The sequence below is a fragment of the Crotalus tigris genome, unplaced genomic scaffold (assembly GCF_016545835.1).
Source record: "Crotalus tigris isolate CLP2741 ecotype Arizona unplaced genomic scaffold, ASM1654583v1 scf7180000019762.1414395, whole genome shotgun sequence".
NCBI classification, from domain to species: Eukaryota; Metazoa; Chordata; class Lepidosauria; order Squamata; family Viperidae; genus Crotalus; species Crotalus tigris.
The window spans coordinates 1,088,544-1,115,751 of record NW_024097700.1 but is presented as its reverse complement, the minus strand read 5'-3'; the positions used below and the strand labels follow the sequence as shown (position 1 = coordinate 1,115,751).

The following is a 27,208-nucleotide window of genomic DNA, read 5'->3' as shown; positions in this document are numbered from 1 at the left end:
CTTGCTTGGGGTTGATCAGGTGCTTGAAATAGATTGCATGATTGATACGAAGAGAATTTCAACAAAATCATAACCCTGTCTTTAAAAAGGTGGCTTTCTCAGAGGCTGAATACAAGACAAAGAAATGCTAGCTATTAAAATAAAAAAGAAGTTAGGACATATGCACATAAGCACAAAGCAGTGTTTTTACTTGCCATATAAGCAGAGCTGACCTACATGGCAATATTCCAGAAATAGTGAATCCAAAATGATTTGAAAAATAGCAGCTTGGCTAACACTTGTGATTCCTGTCATCCCTTAGGCACACAGGAAGCTGCCTTTTAAAAACTTAAATTGTGGTCTGCCTACTTCAGGGCTATCCCTCCCTTCATTGCTGAATTAATAAGATTTCTTGCAGTTTATTCTGAAGATATCAGTCTTTCTTGCCCCTACTCTGGAGAAACCAGGGATTGCACTTGGGAGATTTATGTGAAAAGTGTGTGCTTAGCCTCCGAACAACAAAGTAAAACTATTTTTAATGCTGTACATCACCCAGAGTCCTTATGGAATTGGGCTGCCTTAGAAATTTGATTTACAAGGAAACAGATGCAGAATTTCTTCACTTGATGATACCCGTATATGCTTATGGAATCAAAACAACTTGTATATGTCTTATGGTACATTAACTATGAGAAAGATAGCATGCTGCTACTGCTGCTAATAATACATAATAATACTATAGGTTGATAAAAATGCCCAATCCAATCTAAACATGTGGCTGACTGTACAACAATGCAATAATCTGAGAAAATTTTAAATAATAATAATCACATAACAAATAATCTAATCACAAATCATGTATACTTTCAGGAAAATATTTGCAGTTTTATTAGACTATCAATTGATTATTTATACTACCATCTAATAAATATTTTTAAAAGATCGCAAAGTAATTAAAATACATTGTCTACCTAGGTATATCATCATCACCCTCATTTTAGCCATTGTCTATCCATTGCAGGATGTGAAGGCCTCTTCTGCGTGTTTCCAACCTATAAGGGCCTGAGCTTTCTTTTGCGAATTGGGCCCGCAATACTTGCTGAGGTCGTCAGTCCATCTTGTTTTATGTCTCTTTCGTGGACGCTTTTTAATTAAGTGGGATTCATTCTGTGACTGCCTTGGTCCACCTGCCATGTGTTTCTCTTGCTATGTGACCAGCCCATTTCCATTTCCACTCTTTTTACTCTCATGATGATATTGTAAACACCTAGATATATAAAATACATGTAGACTAAATTAATACTATGTTGCAAAATTCAAGTAAAAATGCATAGATTTAAAACAGAGGTTGGGGACTTTATTCAGATCACAAGGGAACATATTCCCTATTTTTGGAAGTGTCTTTTGCATATGTAACATAAATAAGTTGTAAGTATTGTATAGTGAGCAAGATGGGGAGTGATTTAATAAAGGTATAAAAGAAAGAAACTCAAGACTTACCCTGATTTTCTTTGGGGAGAGAAAGAGAAAAAAAAAACTTTATCAGACATCCAAGATTTTCTTATTGTACTCTGTGGCAATAAAGTAGAATTTTGATAGTCTTTGTGGAATTTTTTGACCTGAAAGAGCTGATAGGCTCCTAGCAGTTCATAAATGTGAAAGATTTTGGATTTTTGCTTTTGATTACTTTATTTAAAAAAATATATGAATTAATCTAATTATACTAAAAACCAGTGTGGCAGAGTAGTGGAATTAATTGGGCAAAGGAGAGTCAGGTTCAAGTTTCAACATAGCACAATGTGATTTGGGGTCCCTTAACTTTCTGTCAACTAACCAACCAACTTTGTGAGATTTGCTATTGTGGGAATAAAGTTAGGTAAAGAGAGAGATGAATTTAGTAATATGTGTTTGTGTCACCTATTTTTGCCTCCCCCGTTTTAACAAAAACACTGCTGATGTAAAAGGAAGGGAAGGGATTTAGGGAAGGGTTGGGTTAGTACTTGCAACCAATTGCTTTCTACAATTACAGACATTTTTTGAGCTTAAATGAAATAATTCAAATGGCAGTTTCCATCACTTTCCAATCAAAAGTAAATCAGTGGTGGTTTGCTGCTTTTTTACTGCTTTATTTCTTTGTGTTACACTGAAACAGTAGAACTGGGAAGTATGCTGCAACTGTGTTTTACTGATGTTGGTTACATATCATTGTATCAGGTATAAGTAGTTCTAGGACTGGTTTCATTACTATTAGTGAAATCCAGCATTGTCGGTCTGATATATCAGTAGAGTTTGCTTTGGAGAACTATATTAAATGATCTGGGAAAGATTTTGAGAAGAAGCAAGTGTTACTGTAGGCACCTGCTCACAGTGTGCTTGTTGGAAAGCTAGCGTTATTAAAAATTTGTAGTTGTGTACTGTAACATCTATTTCGTAGAAATTTGTAATCAGGTACAATGGCATCTATTTCAGAGGAATAGTGTAGATTCTGCTGAGACTTATTAATAAAATATAGGGTTTGCAGACTATGAAATACACAAAATGGTGTCACATTAGAAAGACTACATATGCTCATTTACATTTTGTCCGTTTTAAAAGGTTTAAATTGATTGTTCACATAATTAATACAAATCACAAATTAAAATTGGGCACCACTTCATCTGATTAAAATTATACACTTGGTACATCAGAACTTTAATTTGGTAACTGTATGAATTTTCACAAATCTTTCACAAAATGCTGAGAATATATTTTTATTAAAATTGTTGATTTTTTTAAAAAAAATCATGCTTCATAATTTAGCAGCCTTTGTCTGCTATTCACAAAATTATAAAACACACAAAAACGTATAATGGATATATTTATAAAAATCTATAATCTCCATTGCAATATTGTTTTTACAAAAAAAAAAATTGAAAGGCAAATTCAAGCCGGCATGGTATGTGGAAATTATTAGACCAGTGGTATATGCTTATTTGTGAGCAGAGAGAGAGAAAAATAGATTGTTTGATTCGTTTAATTTTAAAAAAACATTTCCAAAAGGATGTTAAACCAGGAAGGTTAGAAAAAAAGGGGGGGAGGGAATTGGTATTTAAATCAATCCCAGTAAATTTAAATTAGCTATGAATAATGAAGCAGTCTTGGATGCAATATAGCTTTAAAATACAGATTTCACTGTTTCACTTTTTTAAAATATATATATATATGTATATTTATATATCTGGGTTTTTAAAATATTGATACTATAATTAAAATGCTTCCAGGAATCAATAACTACTCTGCCGAAAAATAATTTCTATTTGTATTCCTGGAATAATAATGGGAAAATATGATAAGTAGTTGTCAATATTAAAGAGGCTTGAAGGGAGAAGGCTTTGGGCCTTGTGGTAGGTAGTAGAATGAAACGGCAGATTTGAGTATCTACATTCCTTTCAGTGTTGCCTTTTCAGTAAAATAAAATTACTTGTATATGAAAACATAGCCTTTCCCCAGCTCTCTTTTTTTTTCCTGATCAGCTGATGAAGAGACTAGCAGCTCGCTGCTTTGCTGGCTTGTTAATTTTATCCCCACTAACTGTGATTTCCGATAGCCAGCCTGCTGATAGTGGTAAGGTAAATATCCTTTTTCATTGCCGTCTTGAAGATTCAGTAGAACTACATCGCAGGCATGTGTAGGTGTGTAACACATCAAAAGCTGATGTTCTCTGTGTTTTTCTGTGTACAAATGAGTGCTTAAGGAGAAGCAATAACATTAACTGTTGACAGCCCTGCATGCTGTATTTATTAATAGAATTTCTAGCTTCCAAGATTTGCAGAACAGTTTTTTTTTTTTTTTTGCATAATCTTCGGGAGCTGCTGTGATGTGTAGTGGGTGTCCTGCTTTAGCCAAATGAATATTAATGAATTTGTGTGCAGATATATATATATATATATATATATATATATATATATATATATATATATATACACACACACACATATATATGTATAGATATATTCATATTCATATTCTCTTTTCTCCCACCTAACTCATCAAATCTTGAGCTGCTTCATAGTGGTTTGCTGAACGCTGTGGAAGCATGGTGGAAATTGTCTTTTGATTATTAAGGCCTGGGTTAGCGTCTCTCCCTCAGGATTCTGTGTTCATGTTTGTTCGTTGGATTTGCACATCGAAGGATGAATAAGAAATAGAGGCTGAAATCTCCCTGGCATTTTTAACATGCCAGCCTGTTTTGTCTGATGTACCAGGTTTATTCACAAAATGTTTTGCAAGCAACATAACCCAGTGAAAGGAATTGTGTCTGGGATGTAATCACTCTTTGTATATTGATTGTTACACTCACATGATCATAAATATTAGCCATGTTTGATGCTGTGGCAAAATGAAGGTAATTGCCTTACGATTAGAGCTGTTTCAGCTCAGAGAAAGGATTGATTCACATTTGCATGTATCTTAGTTATTATAGGGGAGCAGAAAGGAGAGTGTCAACATTTATGATTTGAGAAAGCATTATAAAGGCTGATGTAATTTATTTTTTAAAAGAAGGGTTGTATTTTTCTTTCTTTCTTTTTCTCCAACACCTTGTTAATTTTAAGCTGTTTGTAAAACAGAACTACCCACATCTGATTTTTTTTCTTTTGTTTATTTTTTTTTATTTTTATTTTTTAAAGTTCAGATTCCCTGATTGTTACATATATTTCTGAGAGTCTGAACAATTTCTTTTAAATCAGATCTGGTTTTGCAGCATTTTTCATTCTGTCATTGTATAGTGTTGTTGGCTGTCATTTAAGGTTCATGTTTGCAGGTAAATTTTAAACTAGTATATGTTGCCTTTAATGTGTTTGAATTGTGTTATTTTTTCCTCACCCCATAATGCTGTTATTCTTTAGGTATCAAACAATGCATTGTTTGCTACTTCTGCATTGTGAGTAGGCATTGTATTAAGGAAAAACACGTCGCTTTAGATGTATAATATGGAGACATTGTTTGAAATTCTGTTTGTAAACTCCTTTGCAAAAAGAGGAATGTGTGTGAATATATTTTAAAGGAATTTTTGTTTTGCTTTGTTAAAATTGCCCTATATATAAAAATATCTTTAAAATGATGTCTGAATGTAATTGTTTTAAAGAATACAATGGATCATTACTTAATTGAGTGTGTACTCTTGTAGCAACAAATGCCTTTTGGGGTTGGCCTTCCTCTCTACAATCAGATTACTTACGAACAATGGTATCGCTGTGTTTCTAAAGACGATTGATGATCCCTAAAATTCTTTTGTTCAACTTGAACTTGCAAACTGTTCAGCTCATAAACACTACAAAGTTCTTTGTACCATTTAGACTTCATTTAGTATATATTTATTCTCTGCATCTTTACAAATCTGTGTATATTTTCCTGTTTTCCTAATTAATAGGCAATTGAAGACGGCAACTTGGAAGAAATGGAAGAGGAGGTTCGGCTTAAAAAACGTAAAAGGAGAAGAAATGTGGACAAGGATTCGGGCAAAGAAGACGGCGAGAAGGCAAAAAAGAGGAGAGGAAGGCCCCCGGCTGAAAAATTGTCACCCAATCCACCTAAATTGACAAAGCAAATGAATGCCATAATTGATACAGTGATCAATTATAAGGACAGGTAAGGTACTGTTTTTCGTAATCAGCACTTTAGTTTCTTTGGAACAAATTGCATTTTCCAAATTTTCATCATGCCATAGTTTGACATTAAGGTGCCCTTGCATAGAATTCTAGAAATTTGTTTCATATAAAACCCTTATTAAATTTGAAATTTGTGTGTATATACACACACGCACACACACACACACAAAAAAAAAACCTACATGCATAAACCGACACACACAAACATATTTGGAAAGACAAACATTTTGTCTATATTCTTGTATCACTGCTTATGAATTCAAGATAAATATGTGTAGTATTGTCCTAAAATGAGAGTATAAATAGGTCCAGGGTGTGTATGTCTGTACATGTGTGCATGCTGCATATGCTTGTGGATGGGTAGATAGAGAAGAAAGTAAGTTTGTTTCAATCAAAATAAGCAGTCTGCCATCTATATAAAGTTATACAGAAAAGTTGTACTACTTAAATAATAGTTTCATATTTCATCCACATAAAAACTTTTCTTAAAAGAATAAAAATTTCTCCGTCTCATAGTAGTGCTTCAGAAAGTGAATGTTGAAGCTTCTTCTGGGGACTTTATAAAGAAAAACTTGGGAACTTTTGCATAGCTAGCAGTAAATTTAGTAGGTTCCTTGAAACACCAGTGACGTGATTATTATGTATTGTATTGGGAACTCTGTGCAAGTAAGCAGAGTTCTAATAAATAAAAAAATAAACACTGCAACAAAGAACACAGATAGTTGCCCTTTTTGGTTATATTGAGCACAATAGTCAGGCTTTCTCAATTTATTTATACCAGCAAGATATCAAGACATCCTTCACACAAAAGGATGTAATTTAAAGGTGAAAAACAGTCAGTCCAAATGTCACCATCAGACCCTCAGTATTCATTTTGTGCTTTCCCTTCACCCTTAACTCCCCCATCATAGACTTTTTGGATGTGGCCTTCAATAAACCCCACTAACTTTGAGTCAACAGGTTGTGTATTCTTGGTCCAAATAGTGAATTTTAAAACTTATTTCTATTCCTCTCAAGAAAACTAGACTAGTCCAACACATTTTAAAGCATTTTTAGTTCTGGAGGACAGAATTCTTGGGATCACCCAATAAAGTTTGTTTTTTTAGTTTTAAAAACAAATTCAGAATTATTTAGAGACATATGTTTAGTCTTTTAATTGTGAGGCAAGTTCAGAAGCTTCTGAAACACCATAATGCGGCTGGGAAAATAATTGGCCCTTCTCCCATTCCTCAAGGGCTGTTACATTTTCAGTAATCATTGCATATCTGCAAACAGCTCCTCAGTACTGAAGAATGATACTTTGTGTAAAATTGTATTATTTTCCTCCGAGCATTGATATAGAATTTCTCTTGTAACTGTGAAGAAACGGTTGCGATACTTTAGCCAACTGAATGGTACCTTGGAGTAGCATGGAACAGACCCTAAAGAGTTGTGAAGGGCTGCCCATTGCCCACAGCTGTTTTACATGCATACATTACAATACAAAGAAAATAGCAGGGCAAAGTCAAGGCAAGATGCAAAGCAATCGAAAGCAACTTTCAACCCCCTGTGTTTGGCTATGTAGTTATAAGGATGATTCTTAGGATGCAAGCTAATAAAGCTGCCCTGTTTAAATACAGTTCTAGGGTGATAATTAATGTTTGGGACAGTAGCTAAATTTTAACCCAAATGGGTCCTTTCTGCTCTTTCTTCTTGAGTTATTCCTCAAAGTGTACTACTAATTTACGCTGCTAACATCGGATGTTTTTGCTTTGACAACAGATGGAGATGCAACCACTTTCTTCTTATGTTTTACTCTTAGAGTTAGATGATGCTGGAGAGAGGAATGTGCATGAGAGTTTAGATAGACATAATAATACTGGACTTAAGTGTGTGAACCAAGGTTAATGAAATAAGACATGATAAGAGAGAAATGGAGGGAGAACCTGCATTTCAAATTAATTGGGGAATGTGATTCATGACTGTTAATTGGAGGAGGGAATTGTGTTTTGATACTATGTGCTCAAGGGAGGGGAATCCAGTTTTTGGCTTCGATTGTGTTAGTGCCGATGCTAATGCTTTTCAAATAAAGATTCTTTAAGGTAAACAATGCCTCGAAGTTCTTTGAAGAGTTTCATCTGTCGGATCTATGACACTAATGATGTGGTTCTTGTCAGCAGATCTCAGACAAATTGGGTGTGTGAAGAAGTGGGGCTTTTAGGGAAAACCTCTGTAGCCTATGCATGGCTCTTTTCTAAATACAGGTAGTCTTTGACTTTCCACCACAACTGAGCTCAAAATTTCTGTCGCTGAGACATTTGTTAAGTGAGCTTCGCCCCACTTTGCGATCCTTCTTGCCGCAGTTGTTAAGTGAATCACTGCAGTTGTTAAGTTAGTAACATGGTTGTTAAGTGAATCTGGCTTCCCCATTGACTTTGCTTGTCTGAAGGTTACAAAAGGTGATCGCATAATCCCGGGACACTGCAACCATCATAAATATGAGTCAGTTGCCATGGGTCTGAACTTTGAACACGTGACCATGGGGATGCTGCAATGTCGTGAGTGTGAAAAACGGTCATAAGTCACTTTTTTTCAGTGCCGCTGTAACTTTGAGCTGTCACTAAATGAACTGCTGTAAGTCGAGGACTACCTGAATTTCACGTGAGTCTTCATGCCTAAGCACAATGTTTTTTGTGCTTTGGGCACCATTCAAGCAGCCTTCTACAGAGGAGGAGGTGGGTAGGATTTTAATCTAAGACTAGAAACATTGTAGCTCCCTTTCTTATTTTGAGTTTTAAGTTTACTTATGTAAGAATCCTTTTTAACTAACCCAGAAATAATGGAGTGGTTCAGGATTTTCAACGACATATTTACTAAATATATTCGGCTTTCTTACATCACTCTGCCTGTAGGCTTATGCAGGGGATTTTGAACCTTTCACGTTAATTTTTCAAAAAATATAAAATAATGTCTACTGTGGTGGCAAAGCATGTTGCAGGCATTCCTGGGTTATGTTCAAGGGCAGGGGTCTTCAAACTTGGCAACTTTAAGACTTGTGGACTTCAACTCAATTCTGGGAGTTGAAGTCCACAAGTCTTGAAGTTGCCAAGTTTGAAGACCCCTGTTCAAGGCTGTACAAACTATAATGAAGACTGTGCAGATCTGTTGGACGTCACAACCTAATTTAAACCCAAGGAAACTGACAGTACTTTGTGTGTGTGTGTGTGTGTGTGTTTGTGTGTGTGTGTATATGTATATAAACATACACACACACACACACACACACACACACACACACACACACACACACATGAACAGTGGACTAAATGCCATTGAGGGAACTTTGTTTTTCATTAGTAACTTCATTGCTAGTGCAGTTTTCTGACCATAGTCATTTGGTCAGTTTTCTGACCTTAGATATCACAGAGCACAGAAATCAGAAAGATTATTTTATGCAAAGTGTTATCATGCTGTGGATTTAAAACATTCTTATTAGTAGATAGTTGCCAGAATGAACTAACTGCATTTATTTAAGTTGGCTTTTATTTGAAGTTCTCCAAAATCCATCTCTGAGATATTGTTACAAAGGTTATTTAAATATATATTTAAGAAATGGATATTCTTGGACTTTACCTTTTTTTTATAGAAACTTTAAAAAATGGTGCCACTAGGTGTGGGTGAACAAAAAAACATGTGAATGAAATAACTTTGTTGTGTTGGCTGATCAGTAATTAGTAAGCTCTTTCCAGGGGATTTTTGCTAGTTTTTGTGAGAACAAAACTTCATTAATTTGCAAATCTATTGTAGAGCAGAGGAAAGTTCTCCAAATGAGAGCTTTTGGTAAAACTTTTCAATAAATCTGGATGGGAAATGAGACTGGTGAAATGATTTGAATAAACGTTTAAAGGTGCTTGATATTATAATCAATATTTTCCATAAAATAAAATAATAAAATAAACTAGAGTACATTGAACTCTAGTTTTCACAAATTGAATGATTCAGTGTGAAATCGTTAAACCAATTTTAACTGCAATCCTAAAGAGAATCAGTGGGGTAGACAAATTAAGCATATTTTGGCATGTGACCATTTCCTATTTATTTAGTTACAAATTTTTATTCTACTGTATATTTTTTTGATATCAGTAGCATTAGATGAACTTTAGTTAACAAAAACTATAATGAGTAGTGGAGATCAGTATCTGTGGCCCAACCTGGTTTTGATTAGAACACAGATTGTAACTTTGAATGTAGAAGAAATATATTGTAATGACCATAAATTAATATATACTGTTATATTGCACGTCTCTGAAATTTAAAAGGGAGCAATATAATATATATGAATAAAAGTGATATGATCCAATGGAGAGGAATTGATAAATTTATTGAGAGAAATATAGCTGGAGTTTTAGATATGAATAGAAGGCCTACAATGTAAATCAGAAAGTTCGAATTGTTGTAATATAGGTTGTTGTGACTATATACAAAACTAATAATTTGTAGGTTAATGATAATGTAATTGCATCTTATGTTCCAGTGGAAAAATCAAATATCAATTTAAGGAAAATTGTTCACTATCTGAACAAGTGTAATCGAAGGGAAAAATTCTCTGGATCACATAAATGGATGGGTAGGAACAAGATAAGATATTATAGAAAAAGTTATGACCATTCAGAGATCCGAGTGTAAATGAGAATGGTTAGTGAATATCTGGTTAGGAAAAGATCTTGTTTGAAATACATGATTTAAGCATAATTTAAATGAATGAAAATGAATAAGGAAGCATGATGGATTTGATTATTTATGCTGAAAGGTTTAGAGAATGAGTGAAATCTCTTATCTGTTATGGGAAGTTTTAAATGTGAGGAATGAGGGGTCCTTGATGCTCTCTGAGCTTGCTTATTTTGTTACAGACATTTCATTACCCAGACTAGGTAACAGCATCAGTTCTAATAAGTGGGGTTTGGCTGTCAGTTTATATTCTAGTGGCTTGCCTGTCAGTGCTGGTGGGCGTGGTCTTCGAGATTCTTTGGTTGGTCTGTTTATTGTTGGCTCTTTGGCAGTTTTTTGACTGGGGTATTGTTTGCTTGATTGTTGATCTGATGTTAACCTTGGAGTTAATTTCATAACACATGGAATTAAATTATGCTGCTCTGGATGCTGATTGCTGGAGGAGAGGTGCCTTGGGTCTTTTAGTTTCTTTTTGGGCTGGGTGATAGTTTCATGTTGTTAATGTCTATATGTCTATTGATGGTTGATTTGAGCCACGCTTCTAGAAATTAGTGTTTTTGGACTTGGCTTGGTCTAGGATGGTCACAATTTTCCCAACTGAAACTATGGTTAAATCTGTCTGTATGTTGTGAAATGTAGGAATTTTCATCATGTCTTCTGACTGCTCGTTGGTGTTTGTGGATGCATTCTGCCAGTTTTCTGCCTGTTTGTCCCACATAGGGGTTGTTGCAGTCATTACACTTTGTGTTGCAGATGACTCCTGTTTTTTCTTCTGGGGTTGTTGGGTCTTTTGGTCTGCTTAGGATGTTTTGAAGGGCTTTAGTTGGCTTATGTACAATGCCGTTTCCATGTGGCTGTAGTAGTCTTGGTAGTTTCTGATATATTCTTGATGTATGGCAGTGTAATTCTTTTTAGGGTTTGTTTTGGTTGTGCTGTATTGGGTTGAGTGCTCAGGGACTTTTTGATAAAGTTGTGTGGATATTCATTTTGTTGGAATGTGTTGTATGTGGGATACATCAGTTTTTAGTCTGTCAAGAGTGAATATTGGAGAAAAAGCACAAAAGAAAAGGAGCTAAGAAAATAAGGTGTGAAATCTGCTTGCCACACAGTGAAAAGAATTCTATTACGAAAGCCACAGAATAATCTTATGGAATTATACTAATGGAAAATATGAAATACGTGTTTTATGCTGGAGAGGAATGAAAATAGGCTGTAGATGAGGGGGGGGAAAGTAAACAAAAAAGAGAGACTGCTGTGAAAAGGAGGATGTAAGAATATAGCTGAAAAGAGCAAGGAACAGTTAAGAGAAACTAAAAAAAGAACTTGCCATGAGATGGAGATAAACTGTTGTTTTGGAAGTGAGTGAAGAGGGTTAAAGAAGGAGCTACCAGAAGAGTGAATGGAATTACCGTATATTCCAGCATATAAGACGACTTTTGAGAACGTCAAAACAGCCTCCGAACTCGGGGGTGGTCTTATATGCCGAGTCGTCTTATATGCTGGAAATAAGGTAGTTTCTGGGGTATAAGACGACTTTCTAGGCATGCGACTCGGCGTCGATCATCTTATACGCCGGAAATACCGGTAGTTTCCGACGTATAAGACGACTTTCTAGGTATGCGACTCGGCGTTGATCGTCTTGTGACTCAGCATCGATCGTCTTGCGACCCGGCGTCGAACTAGGGGGTTGTCTTATACGCCGGGTCGCCCTATACGCCGGAATATATGGTAAAAATAATAACGCAACTTAGGGAAAGCTGGGTAGAGTGTTTCAGAGAGGCTTATAATAGGAACAATAGTGATTTCAAGACTAGAAATGAAGCCGATGCCTTAAATATTAGTGTTCAAGAAAAAAATATAAAAAGGCAATTAGAAATGTGTGATTGTCAAAAATGGCAAGGCTGCAGTTATAGCTAGTGTAACAGAAGAAACATTAAGTCATGGAATGACTTACAACGTGTTAATGTGTGCCCGAAGATTTCTCCTATGCCCAATGAATGAAATAATGCTTGCTCCTCCATACAGAGAGAAAATCAGGAAGAGTAAATGGAAGGACTGTGGGGAGGTTAGTTTGTTAAATGCCCTAGGAAAGTACTCTTGTTTAAAATCCTACTGGATGTATAAGTAATCTATGGTTGAAATAAAGTATGCTTAAAAAAATAGATGAAATGCCTAGCAAATAGGAGCAGTTAGTAAGACAAGGTTGTTTAATGTATTTATGTATAAGTTTATAAGGAACAGCTCTCTTAAAAGTATGTTGGTTGGTAATGGAGAAATACATATACATTATATACCGATGATGTTGTATTGTTGTCTGAGAACCCAAATAATGTGTAGCAAATGTTAGATTAGATTGTATGATGCAATAAGAATCATATATCTTGCATGAAAGACCCAGATAATACTGCTTGATAGGAAAAATAAAGTGAGCAATTACAAGTTATACATAAATGGCAACAAAGAGCAAGTTGATGAATGTGTGTCCCTTTGCAGAATTTTCATTAAAAAACAGAGAATTAATGAAGAGATGTTAAGAAATATAAACACTAATAGAAATATATTATATGTGTGGTCTCCAGTAAGGAATGACTTTATAAGAAGAGAAAACAACCGGGCATATCAGCCTGATTCTGCTGATTTGCACATTATGTGAGAGTGTTTCTAGAAGTGAGAGTTGCATGTGTTGTGAGAAATATAAATATGAATACAGTTGCAGTGAAGTACTTCAGAAGCCTATGTGGTAAAAGGAGAAGAAATAGGATAAAGAACAGATGAGGGCTGGATGAATGTGCATCAGGTATAAAACTGAACAACAGTACAAAAGAAGTTTATTGACGTGAACGAATGATGTAAATCAAATGCACAAAGAATGAACAGGTCAAGAGGAAGGAGAAGTCTGAGAAAGAGGTGGGTGGATGAACCTTTATGAGATCCTTGAAGAGAAAGAGGTGAGAAGCTAAAGTAGGAAAAGGCAATGAATGAATCACATTACTGATGTGGTACAAACAAGGATGGTTTGCTAGAAGTGGTATGAAAAGATATAGTGAATGATATAAAATGATATCAAACTATATTAAACGGGGGGAGGAAGAGACCCAACAGTGCTTTTTCAAAAGGCAACTGGACTTTGTTTTTCCTTGGAGATGTTTCACTTCTCATCCAAGAAGCTTCTTCAGTTCTGACTAACTTCTTGGATGAGAAGCGAAACGTCTTCAGGGGAAAACAAAGTCCAGTTGCCCTTTGAAAAAGCACCTTTGGGACAACCATGACCTGGATGACTGAGAATCTCCATAGACATGGGGAAAGGGAGTTTTTCAGGCTGGTAGGATTCAGCCGGTTCGCACCACTTATTTATTTATTTATGAGACTTATATACCGCTTTAAGTGCAAGCACTCTCTAAGTGGTGTACACCAGTAAGCAATGTGTGTATGTGTGTGTGTGTGTGTGTGTGTGTGTGTGTGTGTGTGTGTGTGTGTATATATATATATATATATATATATATATATATATATATATATATATATATATATATTTACATTGCCCCCAACAATCTGAGTCCTCATTTTACCTACCCCGGAAGGATGGAAGGCTGAGTCAACCTTGAGCCGGTGAGATTTGAACCGCTGACCTGCTGAACACAGTCATCTTGCAGCAACCAACTTGCTGCAGCCAATTTGCCACAGCCAGCTCGCCACGAGACCACTCGCCATAGCCAACTCATCACAGGACAACTCGCTGCAGGGCAAGTTACACTAATATCGAAGAAATAGTCAAAGGAAGGATGCCAAAGGAGGGACAAAATAAAATGTGAATGACGAAAATTAAAATATTTTTAAAATTATTTTAAATAATTAAATTGAATTGTTGAATGGTCCTGTTGTTACGTGGTGAGTTGGCTGTGGCGAGTGGGTTGAGGCAAGTGGATACCACCCATTTTAGAAGGCTATTGCTATTTCCATTTTTATTCCCACAGCAGGAATCAGAGTCAGGTTGGGTGGAAGTGGATTGATCGTGGTCCAAGGTTACCCAGTGAATGTTAATGTCTGAGGCTTGTATGATACCTGTACACATAAATAAATATTCACAAGTGCTTTAAAGAGGACACGTCACAACGTTTTGAACAAAAATACTGCCTTGGTAGCTTATGCTCTCTAACCTTTCAACAACGTAAACGAAATTCCAGGCTAGAGCCAATTCACCAAGATAGGGATCGACCCTTTCCCCGTTTCTTTTTTCTCATTCCACTCTTAGCACAGCGAGTAGGTCACATTTCATACATCAAAAGCATTCCTTTGTATTATGGGATGTCCATTGGCATTAATGGTGCCTGATTGCATCTCACACTTAGCTGCATTTAATGCTTTGTTAAGCATGCATTTCCTAGGAATAAGATACAAAAGATCCCTGTCCTGTTATCCATCAACTGTAAAATTCCGGCCTCTGTATGCCTTTGCCTTTCAAATTGTGGTTACAAGGTTATGAATCCTGTGTTAATGCACAGTCTGAAACAAAAATGATCAAATGCATATAGTTCTAAAAGTACAATTTGATATTTTTTTGTATGATTGCTCATATACGCTTGAGCTGTCTCATGAGGAAAGTAACTTTTGCAATATCATAATTACATTAATAAAGACATCATGCAGTAAGTTGTTACTTAGTAAAATAATTTTTCTGTCTTAATAGCTTGGATCCATGTGGGTTTGTTCATAACAGTAAAAAATATTTCCATTTTTTTCTCTCTCTCTACTTTTTCTAGAGATTGCAGAATCAGACGGTTCCTAAGTGTTTGTGTTTGTTTTGTATTTAAGTATTCTGTCTATTCTCTGTGTTTAGGTATCCCATGCTGACAGTTACTCTCCCTAATTGTTGACATATGTTGATAGATTTTGATGGGTTTGCTTAGGAATTCACTTAATTCCAGACTGAGGATATCTTTGTGGACAGTTATTCCACATCTTGGCATGTATTAAGAAAATGGAGAAAGATCCAGTTTTGAGAATCCTCAAATCTCAGGCGGATATGCCACTTGTTAAAGCCGTCCCTTTGTTGAGCTTAGGAGATAAGAAGTGTGCATCTTTAGATTCATACTTTGCTTCAGAATTTTGCTTTTACACTTGCTTATTGCCAGTTCTGTACAAACCTAGAAAATTAATGATGCATGGATCATTATTAATAATATTGAACGTATCATTCAGTATCACTGTAGTATAAACTGAAAATTGGTCTTTGACGAGGTACATGTAATCTTTGATTTACAACCACAATTAAGCCCAAAGGTTCTGTTGCTAAGTGAGACATTTGTTGAGTTTTTTCCCATTTTACGACCTTTCTTTCACTGTTGCTAAGTGAATCAGTTGCCAAGCATCTGAAATGTGATCACGTGACCCTGGGGATGCCACAGCAGTCATAAGTATGAAAAATGTCATACTTTTTCAGTGCCATTGTAACTTCTAATGGTCTCTAAATGAAGTGTTGTAAATTGAGGACTACCTGTATCCAGATAGTGCTATGGGGCTAATATCTACAAAACTATAAATACTTCATATTTATTTGTATATGTTTCTTTTAAATGTTGAATTGATACTGGATTATTAATAATGGAATGCTACCTGATTTTCCAATTAAAAAAAAAATCTAGAGCCTTTTGAGTGCATCTACATGTTAACTACAAATTTATTCCTGTTTATCCCATAGGGTACTTTTGAAATAAGAGAGTTGCCTTATGGCAAGACGCTTGTATAGGGTATACACATAAATACATAAGTTACAGTCTTTATTTGTTTGCTTACAGCATTTGTATGGAAAAATAGTGGGACCCACTGCAATTATAACACTGAAATGCCACTCATATTTCTGTACAATCTATTAATTTATGCAGGTCCTATTGCTCTTCACCATATAATCTGGTAGTTGCTAGGCAACCAAAAGAAATAGTGAACATGAGTTTTATGTTTGGTAGATTTCTCTCTCTCTTTCATGTACGCATGTGTATGTCTAAAAGATGTTATTTGAAACAGAAATGTACATATTAAAATAGGATTAGTCTATAAATTAATCATAATTTGCATAGCATAGCCTTGATTGCAGCCATTACATTTTTCTTCTTAGAAGAATGCCTAATATATTTATTTTTTTCCCAACCTTTATATACATTTACACACAAAGACAGATACAAAATCTTTTTTGGGTCAAGCATAGAAATCAATGGATGGGGTTCCCCCCCCCTGCGCCATTAGGGACATAATTCAATATTCTGATGCTGGTATAAGAATATACAGTAAGCAAGGCACCACTGTATCTCTGGCAAAATACCTTTATTCAGTGCTTTTGAAAATATTATTAAACAAAGCTAGCCTATGGCAAATCCAGGTTCCTCCTTGCAAAAGAATTACATTGATAATATATTTCTTGAACATGAAAATACAAGAACCATCCTTTTTTTTCCTTGTTTTTTTAAAGCAAACTGGTTACTAGAATTCCCTTTTTAGCAAGCATGAAGAGCTCACAAAGTAACACCATAATAGAAAGTGCCTTTCTCTCTCTATAAACCCTCAGCTGATTCTATCTCTGCATCAGTCTTGGCTGTTGTAGTAGTTTTCCCCTGGTATTTTTTTTGTTGAAGTTCAAAACTTGACTGAATGAAGACTGTCCCAAATTCACCTCATTAGGAAGAATAGTTAGACTATGATTGTTTCATGCACAGATCTGGCTTATTGGCAAAGCATGTTATGTAAATAAGCAAAAGAATTGCAGATAAAATATCCCAGACTGGCACTCTAGTCTGCAGTTACATCCTGTTGCCAAAATAATAAAGATGTACAGCTGTGCTGCACTTGCATTGGAATTCATTAAAGCCTCAGCTTCTGGATAGTTTAGATGTGACTTCAGATATTAAAAATGATTATTTGTTTCTGCTGAGATACAAGTCCATGAGGTAAGTTATGAATATTACGACAGAAAAGCTACCATGCTTCTGAAATGCCAAACAGCAGGATCTTTTTTTTAATGATAATAGCATTAAAAATGTTTTTTAAAAGATATTTTGCATACTAAATGCCACGTCTGGTAATTTCCCAGGGAAAATTACTTTTGAATGGGGCCCTACTAATTGGTAGTTTAAATTCCCAGTATTTGCCTTGGCTCTCATCCCTATTAGCACACGGTCTAAGAATGCCTATGGAGAACAGAATCAATGCATTACTTCTCATCTGTAATAATGTCTTGTTTCCTTCCTTTCTACAGTTCAGGACGGCAGTTAAGTGAAGTCTTCATTCAGCTGCCTTCTCGAAAAGAATATCCAGAATATTATGAGTTAATTAGAAAACCAGTGGACTTCAAAAAAATTAAGGTCAGTATAATTTTTAAATGCATTTGAATGTGTTTCTGACATTAATTAAAAATATTATGTTTGCTTAAATTTGTTTTGTATTTGAGTTAAAGCACATTATTGATTTTGTTATTTGTATAATTGGATAAGTTTATTTAGAACAGTGGTTCTCAACCTTTTTAATGCCGCGACCCCCAACCGGTCGTAAGTCGAGGACTACTCAACCGGTCGTAAGTTGAGGACTACTCAACTGGTGCAGCACCATTTGCAGAATGGGACTTTTGGTGGGCTCAGCAGGGCAGAGACAGCCTGGACAATTCCTATTGGCTTTTGAAAGCCAATAGAATTAGACTCTATTCAAGAGAGTCTATTCTATTGGCTTTCAAAATCCAATAGAATAAAAGGGAGTAGCACAGCTAAGGAAAAGGGGGGGGGGAATGGCGGACTGCGTTGTTTGGTGACCCCCATGAAATGATCGTTCGACCCCAAATGGGGTCCCGACCCACAGGTTGAGAACCACTGATTTAGAATTTGCTTGTTTATTTGTAACCCTGTAACCAGCTCTGGGAAGTGAAGGGAGGAGGGAGGGAGGGGGTTATTCTAGGGGGGGATATTGTTAAAAACTTGTATAAAACTTTTCAATAAAAAAATATATTATGTAAATATTTGCATACAATGAACCTAAAAATATTGCTTGCTATCAATCTTTGCATGTAATATTAAATTGTAAATAAGTTATTTAAAACTTAGTCTAACAAGTTGTTGAAGGCATCTATTGGAGACCAGCCATCACAACTGGGAGCAGGGCTCAAGCAAGGAATCAGATCAGTATGAAGTAGTTTCTCAGAAAGTGGCCAAATTCTGCTATTTTGTATGTAAAATAAGGCAAATTTTAACTTCCCACTGTTAATCCACCACCAATTGCAATATGTTAGTCTGTTTGTCTTTTATTTTATTTTTTTACTATTATTATCGTTTTAATGTTTTATTTGCTGGTCTTTGACCATAATAAAGATTGATTGATTGATACAAGAGATCTAGGTCTGACGTGCCACCACCGTCAGAATGCCTTAAAGCCTTATCTGGTCTTTCCCAGGTGAAAGCTGCCAGCCTGGGGAGATTCCTGTACTATAGGCAGAGAACAATAAAGTAGATAGTTTGAACTCTACATGCATGGTCTGGTCGTTTGTGCCCGACAGCATCTGCACAAACTCTAGAACTTTGATTTTTTTAAAAATGGCCAGGTTATTAATAAAAAAATCTATAAAGTTTTTTTATTTAAAAAACTTTGTTGAGATGCATAATGGAGCATAAAACAAGGAGAATATTTCAGCTATCTCAAACATGGTATCCAGCACAAGCCTTCCCGGAAAGCAGATGGGCCCTTACTCCTTCTGAGGCTTCTACTCAATCAGAAAAATTGCACTGACAAAAGAGAGTGGTGTTATCTTCATTGGTTTATCCCCCATTCCTAAGAAGCCCCTAAAATTTACTCTGTAATTGAAGAGACCTTCTAGAATCGAAAGGAAAGTAGTACTTATATAGTTGAAGTGCATGAGAGGGAGGAAAATAATCAACAAAACACAGATACCGTATTTTCCGGCGTATAAGACAACTTTTTAAAGAGTTGAAATCGGCGCCGAAGTCAGGGGTTGTCTTATACGCCGAGTCGTCTTGTACACCAGAAATTATGGTAGTTTCTGGCGTATAAGACAACTTTCTAGGCATGGAAATCGGTGCCGAAGTCGGTCGTCTTATATGCTGGGTCGCCTTATACGCCGGAAAATATGGTACTGGTCTTGCTGATGGAATAAACGTTACATTTAACCCATGGATTTCATCATAGCTACATCCAGTTTTAATGAATTTGAATGTTGTACTTTCTCTTACTGTGATGTTTATGTAAAGAATAACAACATAAATATTGTTCATTATAAGGTTATTACATTCTTGCAGTCCATAACAGTTTTAGATACATCAATGGGATATGCACCACTAAAGCCTCCAATATTTTTATTTTTCTGCCATGTATAAATTTTTACCTGGATTAGACACATAGCTTCTTGAAGTATCATTTTTAATTCTTCTTTTCATTCAGTATTGTTTTCTGTTCTTCATCAAGTATGTGAAGAGTTTTGACTTTTTCTGAATATGGGCTGCTATGTTTTTGTGCTGTTTAATTAATTGACAGGAGTTTAATTAATTGACAGGATACAATGCTTAAATTGTTTAGGACAAAACTGCACCTGTTTTATTCTGAGTCATGTTGATAATTAATTTTATATGTGATTTCCCCCTTTCAATATTTCTGTCTGCCCTTTCTTTTTAAAAAAATCTATTCTTTCTAGGAAAGAATTCGTAATCATAAATATCGGAGTATCAGTGACTTGGAGAAGGATGTGATGTTGTTGTGTCACAATGCCCAGACCTTCAACTTAGAAGGATCACAGGTCTGATTCAGATGATTTCTGATTCTGAGGCCATTGATGTATGTGTTTGCATTGAATGCTGTGTACAATGTAGCTCCCTTCCCCAACCTGGGTCTTTCAATTTGGAATTTTAGCTCCCAATACTTAGTGGGAACTGAAATCAGCACATTTGAAGGTGCCAGGTGTCGTGCTCTGCTTCTTAGTGGGCACGTGAGTAGGAAATACTGGCAATGCAAATTTTATCTTAGGTTTACATTGTACATAATAATAATATATTATTATTATATATTATTTATATAAAATCATTTTAAATCTGTTTTTTTCTGTTTAACTTAGAGGTAGTCTTCACTTAACGGCCATGCATTCAGCAGCTGTTCAAAGTTACAGTGTGCTGAATGAACGGTATTTATGCCCAGTCCCCAAAGTTACGACCATTGTAGTGTCCAATCAGAATTGAAGGCTGAGCAACTCATCTGCACTTACAGCTGCAGGGATACTTTGACTCTCCCCATCTGCCTGTCTCCTCTCCCCATCTCTGTCCTTTTGGCCACTGTGCAGTGGCATCCCTCAGTGGCAGCAGGGACCTTCAGCAGTCTCAGCCGGCTGCCATGGCCCCTGCCACAATCAGCTGCCATAACACAAAGCCTCTGCCACCCTGTATTTTATAGGCTACAGTCATACTCAGTTAACCTTTGCCATCTTTCCCCCACTGCTGACAAGGCAGGACCTGGTCCTGGCGAGGCAGCTGTTGACCACCACAAATCTTCTCCCCAAGGCTGTTTTTGCCGTTTTCCAAATAAGGCTTCTAAGGCCGTGGAACTTTCCACAGGTCTTCCGAAACATCACAAGAATGGCACCTGACAATTTGTAGAATGAAGGTCAGGGCCTTCTCACAAGGTTTTAGAAGGCCTCAGAATCCTTGTGAAGTTGCATTGCAGATTATCAGTTGCTTTCTGTTGAGCACATGACGCCAGGAAGAGGACACAAGCCTAGAGGATAAAGAAGGCTAAGGGGGAATTTAAAGCTGGCAGGGCTGAGAACTGCATATACATGTAGGCTGTTTTCATTTTGCAGTTATTCTCTGGCAAAATTAGAGCAGGATGTTGATCAATGCCCCCAGTTTCCCCCAAAATCAACCATCTCATACCTTGCTTCTGTTTAGTTGGACAACAACGTGGAAGGGAATGATTTGTCCCTTTAATTATTTAAATTATAGTGGAAAGTTTGGTATTTTTTTGATTTAAGAATGTAACTCAACTTGGACTACTGGAGAGTTACAAGAGTTCTCAACACCGGAACACAATGAACACTTTATAGAAGATTTATTTTCAGAAAACAGCAAATTATCCCTTAAAGTTACCAGTTTGATAATCCCTGGAACACTATTTTACATGCAGCTACCCAACATGCATACCAGAGGGAGATTTAGAATAGTTAGTTCTGAACATTGCTTTTCTTTGGGAATAATGCTGAATTCTTAAGGAGAAATCTTATAAATCTTACAGTCTTCAAAGAAGACTATTGTCCAATGCCATTGACAGTGGGGACATTATATCACTCCCAATGAATACTCTATAGTCTTAGCACTATAGCTTGCACGTTTTACTACACAAGGAAGCCTAGCAAGTATCAAGAACCCCTAACTAGTTTTAAAAGCAATAAACCATCTAGTTTATACTTTTTATCATCTGAAATGCGTTAAATGTCTTCATAACTATGAAATGGCTTTGAGTTATTATAGTCTTATTAATCATCACTTGCAATAGTACCAGTTCATTTGAGAAGGAAGATTAAGTTTCAAAGCTTCTTTTGTTATTCAAAAAAAGTAATATAATGCACTTACCTGTATCGAAACTTCGGAGTTGTTTTTTTTAAAGATGATCTTCAAATAATTTAGTGATATGAGCTGATAAAGTAAAATAAAAAAATCCTTTGAAAAATTTGAGAGATCAGGAACTGATTGTAAGATTGAGTGCTTGTTTCCTCTAGCCCCACAAATTCTGTGCATTAAATCATTTTTCCCCCTTGTGTCATGGCCTAGATCAGGGGTGTCCAAGATGGCAACTTTAAGATCTGTGGACTTTAATTCTCAGAATTCCCCAGCCACCAGTTAGCATTAACTAGGTTGAAATCATTAGAGAGATATAAATGTTAACGGTGATTCAGGCTCTTGATGGATAAGCCAAAAGAATTTTCAGGAGAGCAGAACTTGAGTTAGGATACTGCAGTCCTTTATAACCTCTTACAGTAACTGTGCTGAGCACTTTAGATACTTACAGTTTATATCATAAAGATTCTGTTACCAGCAAATATGAGCCATTTTATTTTTCTGCCATAATTAGCACCCAAGGAGCGCACTTATTTTATCTTGAATATACAGCTAGACTATAATCTAAATTTTAATTAGAGCTTTTCATAATAACATTAGTACTGCACGATTGAATAATTTAGGCAAAAAAAATAGGTTTGGAAATATGAAAAGCAATATAATATGGAAGCTCATTTAATTTAGTGCATAAAAAATTAATACTGCTATTTCCTATAAAATGCATGTAACAAGAATGATGTCTTGTTCAGGGAGAGAAGAGGCCCTGCTCTTGGTGGGTTTGAATAGAAAATAACCTTCCATGCTGTGGATTTTTGATGAAGCGCAGCTTGCTTTGCTGACACACATTTGCTTTCATGCTCCAGATCTATGAGGATTCCATTGTTCTTCAGTCAGTCTTCAAAAGTGCACGGCAGAAGCTTGTGAAAGAAGATGAAAGTGAGGAAGACAGCAACGAGGAAGAAGAAGATGAGGAAGACGAGTCAGAATCCGAATGTAAGTCTTTCGTTCAAAAGCCAGAACAAGCACAATCTGACTTGGGGGTGGGGGCAAACTGACTATCTTTGCCATTCAAGACATAACTAGAGAAGGTTCCATTTGGGCTAGTAAAATAACAATAAAATAAGAGTTCTTACTATTCAGATTAGCTCAGGCTAAGTAATACATTTTTATGGCTTAGCTGTGGTTGTTGTAAATCTATAGGTCAGAGTGGGACATACATGTTTGCTCTTAGGGTATCGATGTTGGCATTCAGGTTCTCAACAGTTTTTCTGCTTTCTCAGCAAAATCTGTGAAAGTGAAAATTAAGCTAAACAAAAAAGAGGACAAAAACCGAGATAAAGGGAAAGGCAAGAAACGGCAGGTTCGGCTCAAAGCCCAACCGGTTGTGAGTGATGATGATACTGATGAGGATCAAGATGAAAATGTAAGTATGGCCTTATTGGACCACTGATTCCTTTTCCTTTTCTTTACTATTCACTGCTATCACAGTTTTTACACTTACTAAACTTTGCATGTTAATATTACGGAGGAGACTGAATTTTTTTTAAAAGAAATCAGCGGTGAAGTTTGCAGTCTGCTTTCCATGCATTTATTTACGGCATATTTGGGCAAAATATCAAAAGTGATGTGCAGCTTGTCCTGAACATCAAAATAGATTGTAGTTCTCAAGCCCATCGCAAATCGCTCAGGGGATTATATCTCAATGCATTTTTCAAAAATCCTATGGAGGATGACCAAGCCTTGAGTTTACATAAAGTAGCTCTCTAATCTCAGTCTGTCAGTACAAAAGCTAAGTATTAAGAATTCGCTGATGTAAGAAATAGAGGTGAGTGGGAGGTTATGTTTTAACTATACTTTACTAGATTACAGCTTACTAGTGTATGTCGCACAGAATTGGAGTCAAGCATCTTCTAAATCTAATTAATTTATTCCAAGGTACCCCAACATATATACAGTATATCATATTTTAGAATTAAGAAATCAGGTTACTGTTAAATACAAGCTCAAGCCAGAGATTTATCTTCAGTTCTAGAACTGAAAACATTGATTCTGTGTTGGCATCCCATTTTATAAGGAGAAGGGAAATCAAACTGTTTTATTGCTGTTAATGAATGGGAGCCATGAATATTTGGTGCTCCACTAGAGATCCCGTTTTATGTTCAGCCCATTCCTGCGTTGCAAGACAGGCTGTTTGAAAGATGCAGGTGGAGTAGCAGCCCCTGCTCTGAATCCTCCAATCACTAACAGAAATAAGATTCCTTCTTACAGATCAGCTACATCCATTACCCTACAGTGAACTTTCTTGAGAGAAGAAATCCAGTAACTTTGTAAGTCATGACAGTGCCAGGTATAATCTTCTTCACATTCCTGTGTGAAAGCCTGAGCGTAAGTTTTGTGTGTGGTTTAACCACAGGCTTGGTGGCATGTACATATAACCTTCAGCTGGCTTGAGGGAGTTTTAAGGACCTAGCGAAATTCTTCTGAAGTAGTCATCAGGAGCTAAAACACATTTAGTTCAGTAGAACCTGCATGCCCAGTTAGTTCTAGACTTCCATCTTGTTTTTTATTGCCATTTCTTTACTCATTTTTATTTTGAGAATATTCTAACTTTTTCTCTGTACCTCTTCCATTTAGGACCAGTCAGAAGCAAGTGGAAGTGACGACGAGTGATCCACACAGTTGAATATTCGTAAAGACAGAATTTCTTCTCTCGGTTTACACCCAGTGAATTCATTTGATCAGATAGGCATTGGGGTGCTTCTGTATTCATATCATCTATAAATTAACTTTAGGGTTAGTACCAGACAAACATATTTCATGGTGTAAAAAAATGTAACATACTGTGACCAAAAAGGCCTCAAAGGAAAAACAAAGAAAACCCTTTTGATGGGAAAAACATGGGTGGATAGTATAGTATATTTCTATGGGTTGGATTTAGCTAACTAATGGTTTGACAATTCCTGGGTTCGATATTTGATTAGATGCTCTCCATTGGCATCAAGAACATTTTTAAAAAAGAGTCTTTTGTAGCATTGCTAACCAGGAGCCATTAAAAGCAACTGGTGATTTTATTTCTCATCAGGCAATTTTCCAAGTTTTATTAGTTCCGTATCTGTTTTACATTGTGCTACATAATATGCAGTTTTGTTTAATAGCTTCTAAATGTACAGTAGCTAGTCTCTCGCCCATCCTATACCATTTGTTGCTTCAGTTTATGCTCCATGATCTCTTGAAAAAGAAATGCTTTTTGAACTGTATACATGGAATTTATGTCTACTGTAAACTTTACTTTTCCCCCCCTCCCCTCTTTTTTTTCCCCACTTCTAAAAAGTTGGATTTAAAATGCTGTTAAATATTGCGATTATAGTATAATGAATGGCTTTTTTCATCAGATTCTTTTGTGCTACCATTTATGGTTTGTTACCTTTCCTCAAAGTGTACTTAATCTTTGCTTTCTTTGCACAATGTCTTTGGTTGCAAGTCATAAGCCTGAGGCAAATAAAATTCCAGTAATTTTGAAGCAAGTGTCCTTCCTTTTCTTTACCAGGGCAGGGGTGGGGAGGAAGAGGCAGGCACTGATGATCCCCCACCTCCATTCGCAAGTACTGAGAGATAACCAAGGTGCCGAGTTTGGGTCAACCTCACAGACATTCATTATTGCTGCTGCTCTGTTCCAGAAGGCGTGTCCCTACGAATTACACTTACCACATGTTACATAGTTTTCAACATTACAATTTTTTTTTTGATACTCTGAGGGTTTTTCACAAGTACCTTGTCAGGGATAAGTGAACTAAAATAAAAAATATATATTTTAAAACAAAACAAATGAACAGTCCAGGTTATTTGAAGAACCGTGTTTTTCCAATTATATCTACCCAACCCATCAGAGTGGGGAGGCTGAATATGTTAAAGGTCCCCTCTATTAAGGAGGTCCATTGGTGGGACTAAGAAGAAGGGCCTTCTCCATGCTGGCTCCTTTCCTGTGGAACATCATCCCTGCAGAAATAAGATTGGCCTCCACTTTGACACTCTTTCAAAAGATCCTGAAGACATGGTGATATGGAGCCCATCAAGTGTTTGGTGTGATTGTTGTTCCCAGGAGGCAGTGGGGGGCATATTGGAGGTTTATCTCTGTAATTGACCCAAGTCACTGTGAGTGAGTTGGACAGCAATATACATTTTCTTAATAAATAAATAGCCAATGTTGAATTCCATAAATAAAATGGGAGTGACATCATTCTGTTATTGCTGGACCAGTCAGACACTCTGTTTAAGCAGAAATATCCACATCAGTGTTGGGGAACTGTGCAAGAGGATGCCCATGGAGAGGCACCAAGTGCAATGGACTACGGTGAACTGGCAATTTCTCAGGAAGGAGGAGGGAGCCCATTCTAGAAAGTGGTGGTAGGGGGAGGAAATGAGTCAGCACAACTCAGGGTTGGTAGGAGACAGAAGAAGAGAGTAAGGATAGGCATTCCCTAAAACCTCTCACAGTATCTCCATTAGAGTGAGAGTGTAGGGGTTTAGGCTGGCAGGATTTTTTCTGTTGTGTAAGCAAATAAAGACCTAAACTCTCGCTCAGTTGTTGTCTGTGGTCCTTGGGCTTATCCAAACAGGAACTTTGTTTGGCTTAGGGGTCATGCTGGGCACTGTTCCAGGAGGGGACTAAGATCTTGGCTAATGATATCAACACAATGCTAGAACTGAAATACGCTGCTCTGCTTTTTTGTATGGGAGAGGCTTAAAGAAATAAAATAGTTGTCTTAAGCCAGACATGTCAAACACAAGGCCCGGAGGCCGGATGTGGCCTGCGAAGTGGCTTCATGTGGCCCGCGAAGCCATCCTGGAAACAGTGAGGGAATGGCCCCCGCTGCCTTGGCCTGTACAATTTTGTGGTGGCCATCTATGCTGAAACGCATTCAGTCTAAGCTCCACAAGACCGTCTAGAAACAGCGAGGAACCAGCCCCTGCTGTGTCAGCCCCCCCCCGGGTGCATGCTGGGGAGGTGTCACCCTTTGTGAGGAATGAAGAAATGGACCATGCCTTGGCGCTTGCCCCAGTCCCACCCCCTTCTGCCAGAGACCCTCAGATCTGTCCCACTCCTGCCCAGGCACCCACAGGCACCCTTGACACGAACGATGTAGAGCTTGCCATGCCCATCCAGTAGGCCACAGCCACTCCATCCACGCTCACCCAGTAAGCCGCACTCACCCGGTCCCCTGAGGGCAAATGCAATGCTGATGCGGCCCTCAATGAAATTGAGTTTGACACCCTTGTCTTAAGCCT

The 27,208-nt window shown here is 36.8% G+C and overlaps 1 protein-coding gene across 6 annotated transcripts in view; it reads left to right on the top strand.

Annotated features, from left to right (window-relative positions):
• SMARCA2 (SWI/SNF related, matrix associated, actin dependent regulator of chromatin, subfamily a, member 2) overlaps positions 1 to 25,442 on the top strand; it is a 115,691-nt gene extending 90,249 nt beyond the window's left edge. For 4 of the 6 annotated variants that reach the window (XM_039364493.1, XM_039364494.1, XM_039364492.1 and 1 more), the window contains exons 29-34: positions 5,390 to 5,607; positions 17,581 to 17,686; positions 20,014 to 20,115; positions 22,786 to 22,915; positions 23,203 to 23,345; positions 24,557 to 24,592. In XM_039364493.1, coding sequence (XP_039220427.1) covers positions 5,390 to 5,607; positions 17,581 to 17,686; positions 20,014 to 20,115; positions 22,786 to 22,915; positions 23,203 to 23,345; positions 24,557 to 24,592 — 735 coding nt within the window. Of the gene's footprint in view, positions 1 to 5,389; positions 5,608 to 17,580; positions 17,687 to 20,013; positions 20,116 to 22,785; positions 22,916 to 23,202; positions 23,346 to 24,556 lie in introns of all 6 variants that reach the window. The other 2 variants (XM_039364495.1, XM_039364490.1) reach the window with 1 other exon arrangement.
• The last annotated feature ends 1,766 nt before the right edge of the window (positions 25,443 to 27,208 follow it).